The sequence below is a fragment of the Hyperolius riggenbachi genome, chromosome 2, assembly GCF_040937935.1.
Source record: "Hyperolius riggenbachi isolate aHypRig1 chromosome 2, aHypRig1.pri, whole genome shotgun sequence".
NCBI lineage: Eukaryota > Metazoa > Chordata > Amphibia > Anura > Hyperoliidae > Hyperolius > Hyperolius riggenbachi.
Window position 1 is genome coordinate 222,263,458 of NC_090647.1, and position 12,795 is coordinate 222,276,252.

Sequence of the window (12,795 nt, forward strand, 5' to 3'; positions counted from 1 at the left end):
ATAGTGCCCCGGTATAGCTAGTATGGGTAGGTGGTGCCCCCGCCCGTCCCCCCGCTGTTATTACCTTAACAGCGGCCGCTCTCCCCTCTCCGGCGCGTGTATTTATTCAAGCAGCGTATCTCCCGGCTGCTCTGTGTGATGCGGCAGGAAGCAGAGCAGCGGCTTCCTGTAACGGCGATATGTATCGCCGTTACTATGGTAACCGAGCCCTGCTTCCTGCGCATCACACACAGAGCAGCCGGGAGATACGCTGCTTGAATAAATACATGCGCTGGAGAGAGGAGAGCGGCCGCTGCTAAGGTAATAAAAGCGGCGGCCGCGGGGACGGGCGGGAGGGGGGAGGAAGAGGACAGTCCTGCGTCCCGCGGACCACAGGTTGGGGATCCCCGCACGGCACACCAGGCAACATCCCGCGGCACACTAGTGTGCCGCGGAACAGTGGTTGGGAAACACTGCTATAGAGGACAAGTACATTACATGCCTGGTGTCAAATAAAAGCCACTTGAATGCATATTTAGATCATCTACTCAAAGACAAGATCAGACAGGTACTTAAAACTGCATATTATTATTTTCAGTGCCACATTTTCATTTTTTTTTTTAAAGCTCTCCAATCTAAGGGGTAGAACGGTCCTTTAATCAAATATCTCTTTAATGTAGCACAGTGTGTACATTTCAAAATTGTAATCAAAGAAATTCTCAGCACTGAAAGTACCTATGCGACTTTACCCTGAAGGAGGGCTTATTAATGGGCGAGTAAAGCCACAGTCCCTCCCTCAAAGGTTACAGTATCATAGAATACTATAAAAGAGAAGAGAGAGATCAAATTCACAAGGGTGACAAGGTTTCTAGAACACTAATGCGGATTGGTCAGAATGTTACAGTCTACTCTATACAGGGAGGCAAAGCTCAAGGTTTATTGGGGTAAGACAAAGTAGCAGTGTCTGCAGTGGACCCATACTGACTGTCTTGGATTGCAATATATGATTTAATGTGTTTTTATCATTTGTCTTTGTTAAAGCAAACCCGAGCCGGCTACAGAAAAAAAGTAAGGGACCTGGATAGTCTTGGGGGTATCCAGAGGTAAGTATGTAAAATTTTTTTCCTGCTGCCCCGGGTTCACTTTAAGTTTTTGAACTAGCTCAGTTGAATATACTCTTCTCAGGCTATACTCATAACAAGCTATCTCTCCTTCATACTATGCTCCTATGCTCCATGATGGGGAGTTGAAAAATTAAATGTATTGTAATACAAGTTTTAAGTCCATTTCCAGGAAAAATATTTTAGATTTCAATAGTGTGGAAAGTAGTTTGGAACTTTGGATGCGTTTGTTCCTATCTGTGTCCTCCCTGGACAGGCTTTCCCTCATTTCCTGTTCTTCAGCCATCAGTGGAGCTCTTTGGCTTTAATATGAAAACTGCTAAGGAAGGATGGTAATACAAACTAGATTGTAACTCTTCATTACTATACAAAATTTTGAGTGGCAGATTCTGTCACTTCTGGAAGGATTTCCCCACTTCCTTTCTGGACAGGAAGTGATGGGAATTCTCACAGATGGGGACACATGATAGCTACAAAGATTCAAATGAGGGTCTGACCCCTCACCTCTCTATCCCAATCTAAAATAAATGTTCTGCCCTTTAAATTGGCTTCAACTTGGTGAAATAAATGAAACACTCTATATGGTCTTTGATAACAGTATTCCTTGTAGTGTAGAAAAATTCCAGAATACAGCTATAAATAATTTTCCCCTTTAAAAACCCATCTGTCTGCTATGTCTAAGTTCATCCTGCAGCAATATAAGCCTTACAAAATCCAGTTTTATTTCAAAGTAATACAAAAAAAAAAAAAGATTTTAACTGTAATGAAGAGAAAAAAGTAGTTTATCTTAAGCGCAGGTTTTCCAAATGATCCGTCTGCATGCTACTACATATTAATTTAGCTAACAGACACTTCTGTATTAAAAGCTCTTAATGTAAAGATAGGGATATAAATCTAACAGTTATTACAAAACTGCTATAAGCTGACTCACTACTGCAAAATGATGTCTGTTCTGACCCTAGTCTACATGACAATACTCATTTTACCAAGACAGAAATACATTAATCTGTACTCTAATAGATTAGATGCTACATTTGATAAAAACATCAAACCTAACAAAAATCTATTGAAAATAAAGGTCCCTGTCAATCAATGAGGGGAACATGGTATAAGAGAGAGGCTGCATTAGTTTTGCACTGCAAAACAAAGCTTGTGGCTGTGGCAGGCTGCAATAATCCAGTCTCTGCTAAGAGCTCATCTAATATGGAATGGGCACTGTGGCAAGCAATCAATATCAGGTAGATATTGTTTTCCAAAACCTACCTTTGCTTGCTTCCAGCACTCAGTTTGGAGTTTGATCTTTGATCTGGACACGTGACCAGCACACCACAAGCTAACAAAGCTAAAATCCTTAGTTCATATCACACAACATACTTTATATACACTATGCAGGAGGTGCTAGCAGGAGCTTTGCAAGTCTTCCAAATGATTTCTCAGGACACTATTAATATCAGTTTCAAATACATGAAAATATGCATGTAAAGTTAAATGTCAAGCTCAGCTCTACTGACTGCTATGAAATGTCATTTAATTTTGAACTCTGCATTGCTCTACAGGAGCCCAGAACACCCTCAGACATTAATGGCACATATTTGAAATGTCATCTTTGGTCTAATGGGGTTATGAATATTTGATCTCTCCCCGCCTACTTCTAAAACATCTCCAAACTGCACATAACTGTAAAAATACATGAGGCAAATGGCTACCAACTACATGAGATGAAGACCTTATGGTAGCTTAAGTCCTGCTTATTGCCCACAGGGCTACAAACATAAACCAGGTAGAAATGTTGTTCATTCGTTGACACTGCACAGCATTCACAGAAAGAGAAAGGGGAAAATCCCAGAATGTCCTAAAAGTGTCTCTCAGTGCAGAAGTCTTTGCTTAAAGGAAAGTATCAGTCATAGAGACAGGTGGAAACCGCTGTCATCTTGGTCTTTTGCGGGTGACAAATAATAAAACTCGTCTGATGGCATGTAGACGATCTTTCAAAGAGGTCATGGCCAGGATTGTTAACTGTGCCTTGTTTTCGAGTGGAAGCACCGCCAGCATCCACCAACACCAAGCTGGGCCACTTGGACTGCTCTGCAAGAGAACACCATTTCTGTTTAGCTCTGTCACACACAGGTAAGTAAGCATGTACAGTACACACACGGCAAAGTATGTGCCTACAGACAAGACTTATAGATATAGCATTTTTTATGTCTTCAAAAATAAGAAAAGACATTAAAAGATAATCTAAAAGGGTGAATAATGCCAAACTAGGGCATACTATTCTATTCAGCGTATATGTACCTGTGGGTTAGGTTCTTTGTTTGGCATTGGCCCAAAATGATTAAGGATCTGTGCTTTGAGGTTGTCCTTCAAAGAAGCAAACCAGGCGAAGGCTTGATCATAGACAGAATTATGTAGCGCAAGCAGCTCTTCATATTCTGGTCCTTCCACCTATTTGGCAAAAGAAAGAACTGCTTCAACATTTTTTCTATATGGTATAAACTACAAACATCATAGAAAGTGATAGGCATTAAAATAGTATCTTACAATCTCTGTTGGGCACTTTAATTAGATTCAGTAATGTCAGGATCTCTCCTGTAGCATGTTCTGTCGGTTGCAGTGGAACTGCAACCGGGCAGTTCTGACTTATCTGCTTGCATTCGGTTGCGCATTCGCAATAAGTCTCATTGTCAATTGCAATCACTCTGCAGTTCAGAGCAGCTCAGGATGCTGTCATCATTCCTCCTATTGCTTGCTGCAGTCAAACTGCATCCAGATAGCCCTGGATTTCCTACATGCATGTTGTTGCATAATATTGCATGTATTTGTTATGAGAGTCCTTTTTCACAGTCAGCTAGCAGCTTGAAATCAAGACAGCTAAGGGTTGAGTAATTACCATTCAGCTGTGTGGGAATTTGCATGCCTGCATTCATTGGCTGACAGCGACATAAAAGTCTGCCTCCCATTTCAGACTCCGCCCAACATAGCGTACAGCTCCCTGAGTTGTTGTTGTGTCCATGTTGTGAAAGTACGTAACTAAAGCAGCGGTTGCCATTAGTTACGATCCTACCTGTTTGTCTTGTCTATGTCAGTGTGAATGTTTGCAGTGGCAGCGACTAGATTGGCAAAGCATTCCGTCTGTCTGACTGTTGTTTGTCTTGTTACTCAGCCTGAGGATTAGTGCGGCGTCACACTAAGCAGCCATTGGCCTTGATTCACTAACCAGCGCTAAACTGGTTAGTGTGCTTTAAGACCTAGTGGGTGCAAACAACGGAGGTAAGTGGTTTGCGCCCACACATCGCGCACAGCCCAGTGCAGTGCGCACGCAGCCGGTAAGGCCCGGTTCACATTAGCGTTCGCTGTCCGGATTCGCCTGATCGGATCCGGACCGTATACTGTACAAACGGAACGTACGCTCCGCATAGCAATGTAAAGTCTATGCGGACCTTCACACGCGTCCGTTCCGTACAGAACGGAGCCGGATCGGATCCGGACACTTTTCCAACATGCTCTATTTTTTGGGTCCGGATCATCCGGCCCACGCACCCGGACCGGAGCCTGACTGCACCATCCGGAAATAGAAACCAATGGGGAATGGAAAGCACAGAACACACTGGCTAATAAAACCGGACGTTCTACCCCACTTCCTATGCGTATTCTAGCGGCCATTTTGGATAGGGACACATGGGCCCAGCATTTCTGGAGTGGAGCAGCAGTGACTTTAGTGCTGGAGCTGTTGGCAGTATGTCGGACGTGGAGGTTAGGCCCGTAAACAGCGGAGGACCTGATTGTACAGGTGCACCTTCTGCTGACCTCCCACACCCCAACAATTTTAATAGTTTATTTATCTATTTTTACCAAACAGATCCGGATGGCAGCCGTATTCATGCCTGATGCAAACGGACCCAATCGGAACCGGTCCGGATCCGGTCCGTTTGCATCCCAGAACGCAAGTGTGAACGGGGCCTAATAGTGATAACATCGCACCCGCTGCCCTGTAAATGAAAACGGTGCATCGGGTTCCCCCGAAGCGGCGCACTGATGCGCCGTTTTCGTTTACAGGGCAGCGGGTGCGCCGTTATCGTCGCACCGTGCACTATTAATGGCTGTGTGCGCACTGCCCTGGGCTATGCCCAATGTAGCTTTGCACGGCTATTAGTGCCCTCAAAACTACATTTCGGGCACTAAGTGGCTTTTCACTCTGGCGCAAATACTTACCGCCGGTTAGTGAATCAAGCCCATTGTATATTAATGCGACTTTCATTACTCAATTAATGTATTTCAATGTGACTGCCAGACTGACTTAGATACGACCTTAGCTTTACTGACCATTCTCTCTCCTAGTCCTTTTTACCGCAGCCATCTGATCTAACGTGTATGACCTTAGCCTGTTACCGACTCTGATTCTGTCTAGTCCACTATACCACTGCCATCTGATCTATCGTGTATGACCCAAGCCTGTTACCGACTACGTCTGTTGTGTATTGTATCACATAGCATCTGGCGTGATAGGCGGCCCAGAGCTGCAGTTGCTCTGGGCAATTTTGCTCCCTTGTTCATTACTCCTGTGGCCACCTGTGAAGCCTCTTCCATTACCTAGCTACATAGTCTTGAGCACACACGCTGACTCAGAAAGTATACCCCCCAAGCATCACAAGTAAACAATATAACTAGTATTTAGCAGCCCTATTACCCCGATTTTTGCATCTGGTGCTGAAGTACCTTTTTATCTTCCAAATATTCAATATTTGCAGTGTTGTAGCCATCCCTTTGTCCATGGCTCAAAACTTTAAATCTGTTCAGGCCAACAGTGTCAACCACCGAGCGACCATCTGGAAAAAACTTCACATCTCTCACGTGTAACATACAGCCATAGTCAGCAAACCTGAAAAACACCAGAAAAATCTTAATGTAAACTGAAAAAGTCAGACTCAGTATAAAAGGCATAGGCAGTCAAAGTTACACTAGCATAGTCAGGGAAACTTTATGCGAAAAAATTGCAAATACTTTCTGTTTTAAGAAGGGAAATGTGTGTTTTGCATTGCATTTTTTTTTTGTAAAAGGGCTTTTTGGTCCTTTTTAGCCCCTTACACAGTCTTAGGAGTTCTGGTTCACCATAAGCTTGCTGGGTACCTTGTAACTCTGTGTGTTTCAAGCCCCTCCCCATAGAGCCACATTAATCCATGCCATGTACTGATGAGTGCCAACCAGTCTAAATCAGTCTGTACGCATGCATGTTGAATTAGTGTGGCTCTGTAAGAGGGCTTTTTGGTTACATCTGAGTGCTGGTTCACCATGAGCTTGCTGGACAATCTGCATATCTTATCAGCATAAACACAATCATAGACTGCACATACTCACCCTTTAAGCTCATCTGCTATGCACATTCCAAACTGTTTTGTTCCAGTTTCCATACTCCTTCTGATCATTAGGCGATAACGTGGCTCAAATACATGCAGTGGACAAGGGATTGTTGGAAAGGCCATGGTACAAACAAATATAGGGACATCTTTACTCAGGCTGTAGAAGAGAAATGAAAGCAAAATATATTTATAAGATCAACAGAATAACCAGATGGAATTATTTATAAATAGGCTAGGTATTATAAACAGGTTGAGAGAAGAACACCCAGAACTGACTTACTATATGCATAATTTACCAACATACAGTAGGTCTAGCCGATATACAGTACTTTATGGAAGTATACTCCCCTGCTCCCCACCCTACTTTTCCACATTGATGTATTACAGAAAATTAAATAATTCCTACTATAGTATTACCATGACATACTTAAAAAGGGACAAGTGAAACTCCACACATTGGAAATTGCTAAAAACATAACAGTGCTCCACAAGACTATTTGTAAGTTGAGGTTATTGAACAATATATTTTCATTTGCAGCAAGCTATACATTTCCAAAAGTGACTGAAGCTGAAACTGCACTAATTTGCCAGCCTTGAATCTGTACTCTGTTTGCTTAATTCATAATGAAGTATTATTAAAATGTGTCTGCACACCTAACCTACCTCACTGTTCTATGCCTGCATTTGTGTGCATGTAAAAAAGGCAGCAGGAAATTTGGGTGCAGGGTGAAACCGAAAGACAGCTCACCCTGCTCTTGCAAATTTTCCATATATTTCCAATACTGTTACCCTGCTGATAACCTAATTGGTAGGGGGGCATAATTGGGCTCTGGCTACTTCCGGCTCCTAAATTACTCAGTAAGCCCCGCTATAACCCCGATTCCTATTACGGCCTATGGTGGCGCCCAAATGACCTGTCTCACTGCAATCTTACACTCAACCTAATCCCTTCTATACAAAAACATAACCCAGCAACATTTATTGTGCCACACATTACTGCTAGTTCATATTTGGGATGAAGTATGATTTCCTCTGAAAAAAAATTGTTGCAAAAAGAGCCTTTTCCCTCCCTCCATTGCAAATACATGCAGTTATGTAATACTGATGGACCTCTGTGGAAGGAACATGTCAGAAAAGGCTCACATCTGAAATGAATCTTACCAGTGATGCATCTGGTGTGTATTAATGATGATAACCAGCTATTTATAGATTGCACAAGAGTGCACATATTCATTTCAGTTGTAAACCCCTGCAGAAGTCCGCGCTGCCCTATATTTCCAGGATTCTAGCCAACCTCTAAAAAATGCTGCTAAGATTTATGTGTGATTTTATGAGTAGTAATTGGAGTCTACCAGATCCTATAACTACGCACAAGTACTTCAGTGCTTCTGTATCTTTTCAGCCTGAGAATGGTCACAGGCAATCACCATTACCTGAATCCTTAAATCTAGTGTGTGTATATCGATGTATTCTACAAGATCCACTGTTATTACTAAATGTACTACTTACAGTACTGAATAAAAAAGTCCATTAGAGAAAATCAAAAGAGCTTACTTAAACATACTGGTTATTGAATTGTGCAACGCCCCCCCCGAAAAAAAAAAAGCCATAGACTATGTTAGGGATATTAGACTGACTATGTTAGGGATTAGATTATACGATTTTCCAATAAACACACAAGAATAATAATATTATTAATAATAAATACATGGTAGACATCTCTTTATTATTACTCATGTCTGTACATTCTGTACATTCATTTAACTGCCTCAAATTAACATTACTGGCACATTTGAAGAGGCACCAAAATAACATATAGGAAAATTTTATGTATATAGTTTTTATAATGGTAAACACTGTCTTTGTCATTTAGAAAGTAATACTGGAAAAAATATGCAATTTTATTCATTAAGTTATATTATGTTCCTCTTTAAATAAGATAGTTCATCTGTTGTTAGAACATAATCCAATTGCCTGCATCATGCTCTACATATTTACAGACTAGAAAAGCATCCCGGCACATGGACTTCCAAGTAGTAAAACTGCTTTACCAGGAACATACTCATTTGCATAATGTCAGGAGACAGTAGATTATCAGTACTGATAATCCATTTTCCATGTCCTGTCTTTAGCCAGGTTCAGCTTTACAACCTTTACAAAAGAACATACCCTGAACTGCAAAGCCACAATGGGGTTGATTCAGGAAACCATGGTAAAACTGCAGTACGTACAAAACACACGTCAATTTCACTGGTGTTTATGTAACATGCGTTGCGTACATACTGCGTAACCTGATAGTGTGCATGATGCGGCTTGCTCTATGCACACAACACACATAGGGCTTGATTCAGTAAACTGTGCTAACTGTTAGCACGCTTGTGAAAAGCCCCTCTTCAAGCCTAAAATCACTTTGTCCGCGCTAACTAGCATTCACGCGCAAAGTAGCATGGTGCGCGAAACGTCGCATCGCGGTGTGACGATAACGGCACACCCGATGCGCCTATAAGGTCGCATGGGGTGCGACCTTAATGTCGCATAGTGTGACGTTAAGGTCACACTAAATGCGACCTTATAGGCGCATCGGGTGCGCCGTTATCGTCGCACCGCAATACGCCGTTTCGTGCGTGCAAAGTTTTGCGGTAATTTCACTGGTGCGTGCTAAGTACTTAGCACCCTAGTTAGCATGCCCAAATCCTTTAGGCGTGCTAACTAGGTTAGCACCGCATATTGCATCAAGCCCCTTGTGTTTCTGGCATAATTTTACGGAGGTTTTGTGAATCATCCCCAATATGAGGAAAGCACAGACAGAAGTGACTATTGTCCACCTCTTCTGTATAGGATTATCAGAAGCACTGACTTCAGTGGCAGCTATTTTTGTAGTAATAGCCTACTGTTACTCTGAATTGGAGTGCATACTTTGTATGAAGCACATCTCTGCCATCTTAGTACTACAGACAGCAAAGGTGTTCAGTAAGCCACACCACCTAACCTTCACCAGCTTATAACAAGTAAAGCTAGTAAAAGTCAATTAATTTTTTATTTATGTATAATATGGATAATAAAGGTCATTTTCAGAAAACCTTTGGTTTCATTTTGGATATGAGGGTAAAGGAGATGACTCCCAATTTAGTCAATCAGAGAATATAGGACTGTGGCATGGGAGCAAACATATACACAGCAAGGAATATTCCATCAGCCAATGCTTTCACTTATGATTGATGTCACCTTCTCCTTTCTATCACCACTGGTCCTTAGAACGAGTGATGAACAAAAAGTAACGGGAGGACACCTCAGTCGGGTAAAAGCAAAAGTGGTTGTATATACATTCTTTTGTGTATAAAAACAGTATGCGTTTACTCACATTAAGGATCCTAAAACCAGTTTTTTAGGACCTGTTTCATATGCTTGCCTCACACTCAGACGTAGTACAGTGTTCTGTAATCAACCCGAGCAGTTTCCGTTATGGAGGTGAAACTAGAGCATCAGCTGGTGGAATATTCCTTGCTGTGTTATATTTCAGCCAGTTACAGTACTTTAAAGTCATGAAGATCCATGAAGGTTCCAGGAGCAGGAAGTGAGGGAAAAATCTTCCCAGATAGGGAAACAATCAGTAACTTTATCTCCCCAGTTCTATTAAAGGAATACTATCGATTCACATATTTTTTTCAATTGACACAGGAATTGTTTGGGAAGTGCTGCTAAGTACTGGTGTATACATTTTAGTAGCAACTTCTTTGTTTACAGTTATCAATATACATTAAAACTTTTTTTTTTGTAACACTGTTTTTATTGAACGTATATTGTATCATTCAAACTTTTGAAAATGTCAATATATGTCCATATTAGCATAGAGATACATATCTTGTTTACAATACAATAAAGTTGAAGATATGAAAAATGGTTTATCTTATGAATTTGTATTGTCCAACTTTTCCAATTATCCATAGAACCAAAACAAAATACTAGAAAAAGACAAAATAATAATAAAATATAAGCTTAATTAACATATGAGTATTTGTTCCTGTGGTCTGTACTTCAATGCGGATAAGAGAGCGTACCAATTATGAAGTGAGTTGTGCCACACTAAGGAGGGGAAGCAAGAAAAGTCATGGATCATTATAGTACATATTAGTTAGGCCATTCATAGTAGTCTGTAGAATCCCAGGTAAGAATTGTTTCCCGTCTAATGTCCCATAGGTCATTTCAATGGGGGTTAGGAGGCACGAACACAGATCAGGAAGGAATGTAATTGAGAAAGTATGTTTCCCATGGGTCCCATATTTGTTTAAATCTCTCTTCTGTATCTCTCAGAAGAGAAGTGAGATATTCCATAACCTTAGTCCAGCTGATTTTTGTAATAACTGCATAGATTGTAGGAGAGAGGTGTTTACGCCAATGAGATGCTATAGATATGCTCTAGAGAGCCTGTCTGATTACATCCCCTCCAACATTGATTGGATACATCAGGATATATTTTTGATAGTACTTCCGGTGTTCTATACCACCGAAAAATCACCTTATAAATATTTTCTTTTACTTGTGTGCATATAGATGTTTTTTTTTTCGCATTCTCTTATATTGAGACCCAGTCTTCCAGTTCTAGGGATTGTCCAAGAGCTTGTTCCCACTTGTTCATATATGAGTGTTTGGGTTTGATAGTACCAGAATTGTCTAGGAGTAGCACATAAATAGCCGAGATAAGCCCTTTTTGGTGACCGTTATTGTGACATAATGTTTCATGTAACATGGGAAGGAGATCTATTCCCCTAGTGAGAGTTCTAAGAAAATGACTAATTTGATTATACTCCATAGACAATTGTGGCGTGAAGGTTATCTTTTCCTCTAATGCAGTTTTGGTGAGGAGTTTTCTGGTTAGAACATTCGTCCAGTTATAAAGATTAGTATATTTAAGACTAAACCATCTGCCCATGAAACTTTCTATCATCCCCGGAATAAAAGCAGGGTTTCCTAGTATGGGATATAGAGGAGATATTGAAGATCTGAGATTCGCTTTCAGAACTGTTGAATGCCATATTTGGAGAGTAAATTTAATTGTAGGAAGGAGTTTAATATGGGGTAGTTTGGGAGGAGATGAAGACCAAATCAAGGAAGCTAAAGAGGTTGGGTAAATACTGAATGCCTCGATAAGGCCCTATTTAGTATATGTCTTCAGGTCCGACCATTCAGGGAGTTGGCGTAAGTGAGCGGCCTGGTAATACAATTTCAGATGAGGTAGACCTAAGCCTCCCTGTTCTCTAGAAGCTAATAGAACAGAGGAGTGGTATACATTAAAACTTTACTGACGCCAAAACTGACGGCTGACTGAGCCATGAGGAGAGGGGAAATTCCCCTCACACTTGATCAGTTAACTCTATGTGTAGCTCTGTGTGTGACAGAGAAGAGAGCTCCCAACAGCTGCAGCTCCTGTGTCCTGTGTTTCTGACTAACCTGTTTGAAGAGAGCAGAGGAAATGTAACTAATTGTCACAGCTTTTCACACTGTTTTTGCTTTCACAGTTTGATATGTTTGATATTTGCTTTCTGTAGTCTGATATGCAAGTCTGGCTGTGCATTGAAGCAAACACCCCTTCTGCAATTGATTTGTCCCAATATAGCTAAATCCTACCCTCAATAAAATTACAGCTTTTGCCTCTGATATTTAACATTAAAAGTAGGAAAATGTTTACACAGCTAGTTAGACATTATTTGCACACTGTCATTTTAGAACACTTGGGTATCGATAGTATTCCTTTAAGCAATAAGTGCACCTACAAAACTACACAAAATGAGTGTAGTCATAAGCACTAGTGATTTAGCCTTTTGTAGAGATTTAAAAAATCCCCTGGCTGACAATAGTGTACATGTCTTTCTTTCTACCAGCAGTTTGCATACAGACACCAGCAGGTCTGACAGCGTCACCTTTCCCCTCACTGCAAGCCTCATCCTCTCACATCTGTACAAGGCCATGTCATTCCTACACAAGGTCTAATCAAAATTCTTAGAACAGTCATGAAAGATATTTGATTAGTTTGCACTTGCTTGAAGTGTTAGCATACTTATACTTAAAGCACATCTAAAGGCAAAATGTCAAAATTTACAATAGGGCCAGTGCAGTGATTGTAGCACTGCCCTGGCTGTCTTACCTTAGAGAACAATCATTTTTCCTGATGTAGTTTTCTCCCAACTCCACTGTTTGCCTACAACTTTGAAGTTCACATCATACACAGCTTGCTACTCCAAGTTCTTTCTATAGGCAAGGAGATGCATGTGTGCAAACATGCCAACTTAGCATTAGTCTATGGAGAGCCCAAACTGGTCTGCAGCAGCAGTAGAGTGTGA

The 12,795-nt window shown here is 41.1% G+C and overlaps 1 protein-coding gene across 1 annotated transcript in view; it reads right to left on the minus strand.

Annotated features, from left to right (window-relative positions):
* Positions 1–276: 276 nt before the first annotated feature.
* The window catches only part of LONRF2 (LON peptidase N-terminal domain and ring finger 2), a 78,155-nt gene continuing 65,636 nt past the window's right edge, over positions 277–12,795 (minus strand). The window contains exons 9-12 of the mRNA XM_068268211.1: positions 6,456–6,614; positions 5,817–5,979; positions 3,396–3,545; positions 277–3,185 (exon numbers count right to left, since the gene is read on the minus strand). Of these exons, the coding sequence (XP_068124312.1) occupies positions 3,027–3,185; positions 3,396–3,545; positions 5,817–5,979; positions 6,456–6,614 (631 nt within the window). The 3' untranslated portion in view covers positions 277–3,026. The remainder of the gene's footprint in view (positions 3,186–3,395; positions 3,546–5,816; positions 5,980–6,455; positions 6,615–12,795) is intronic.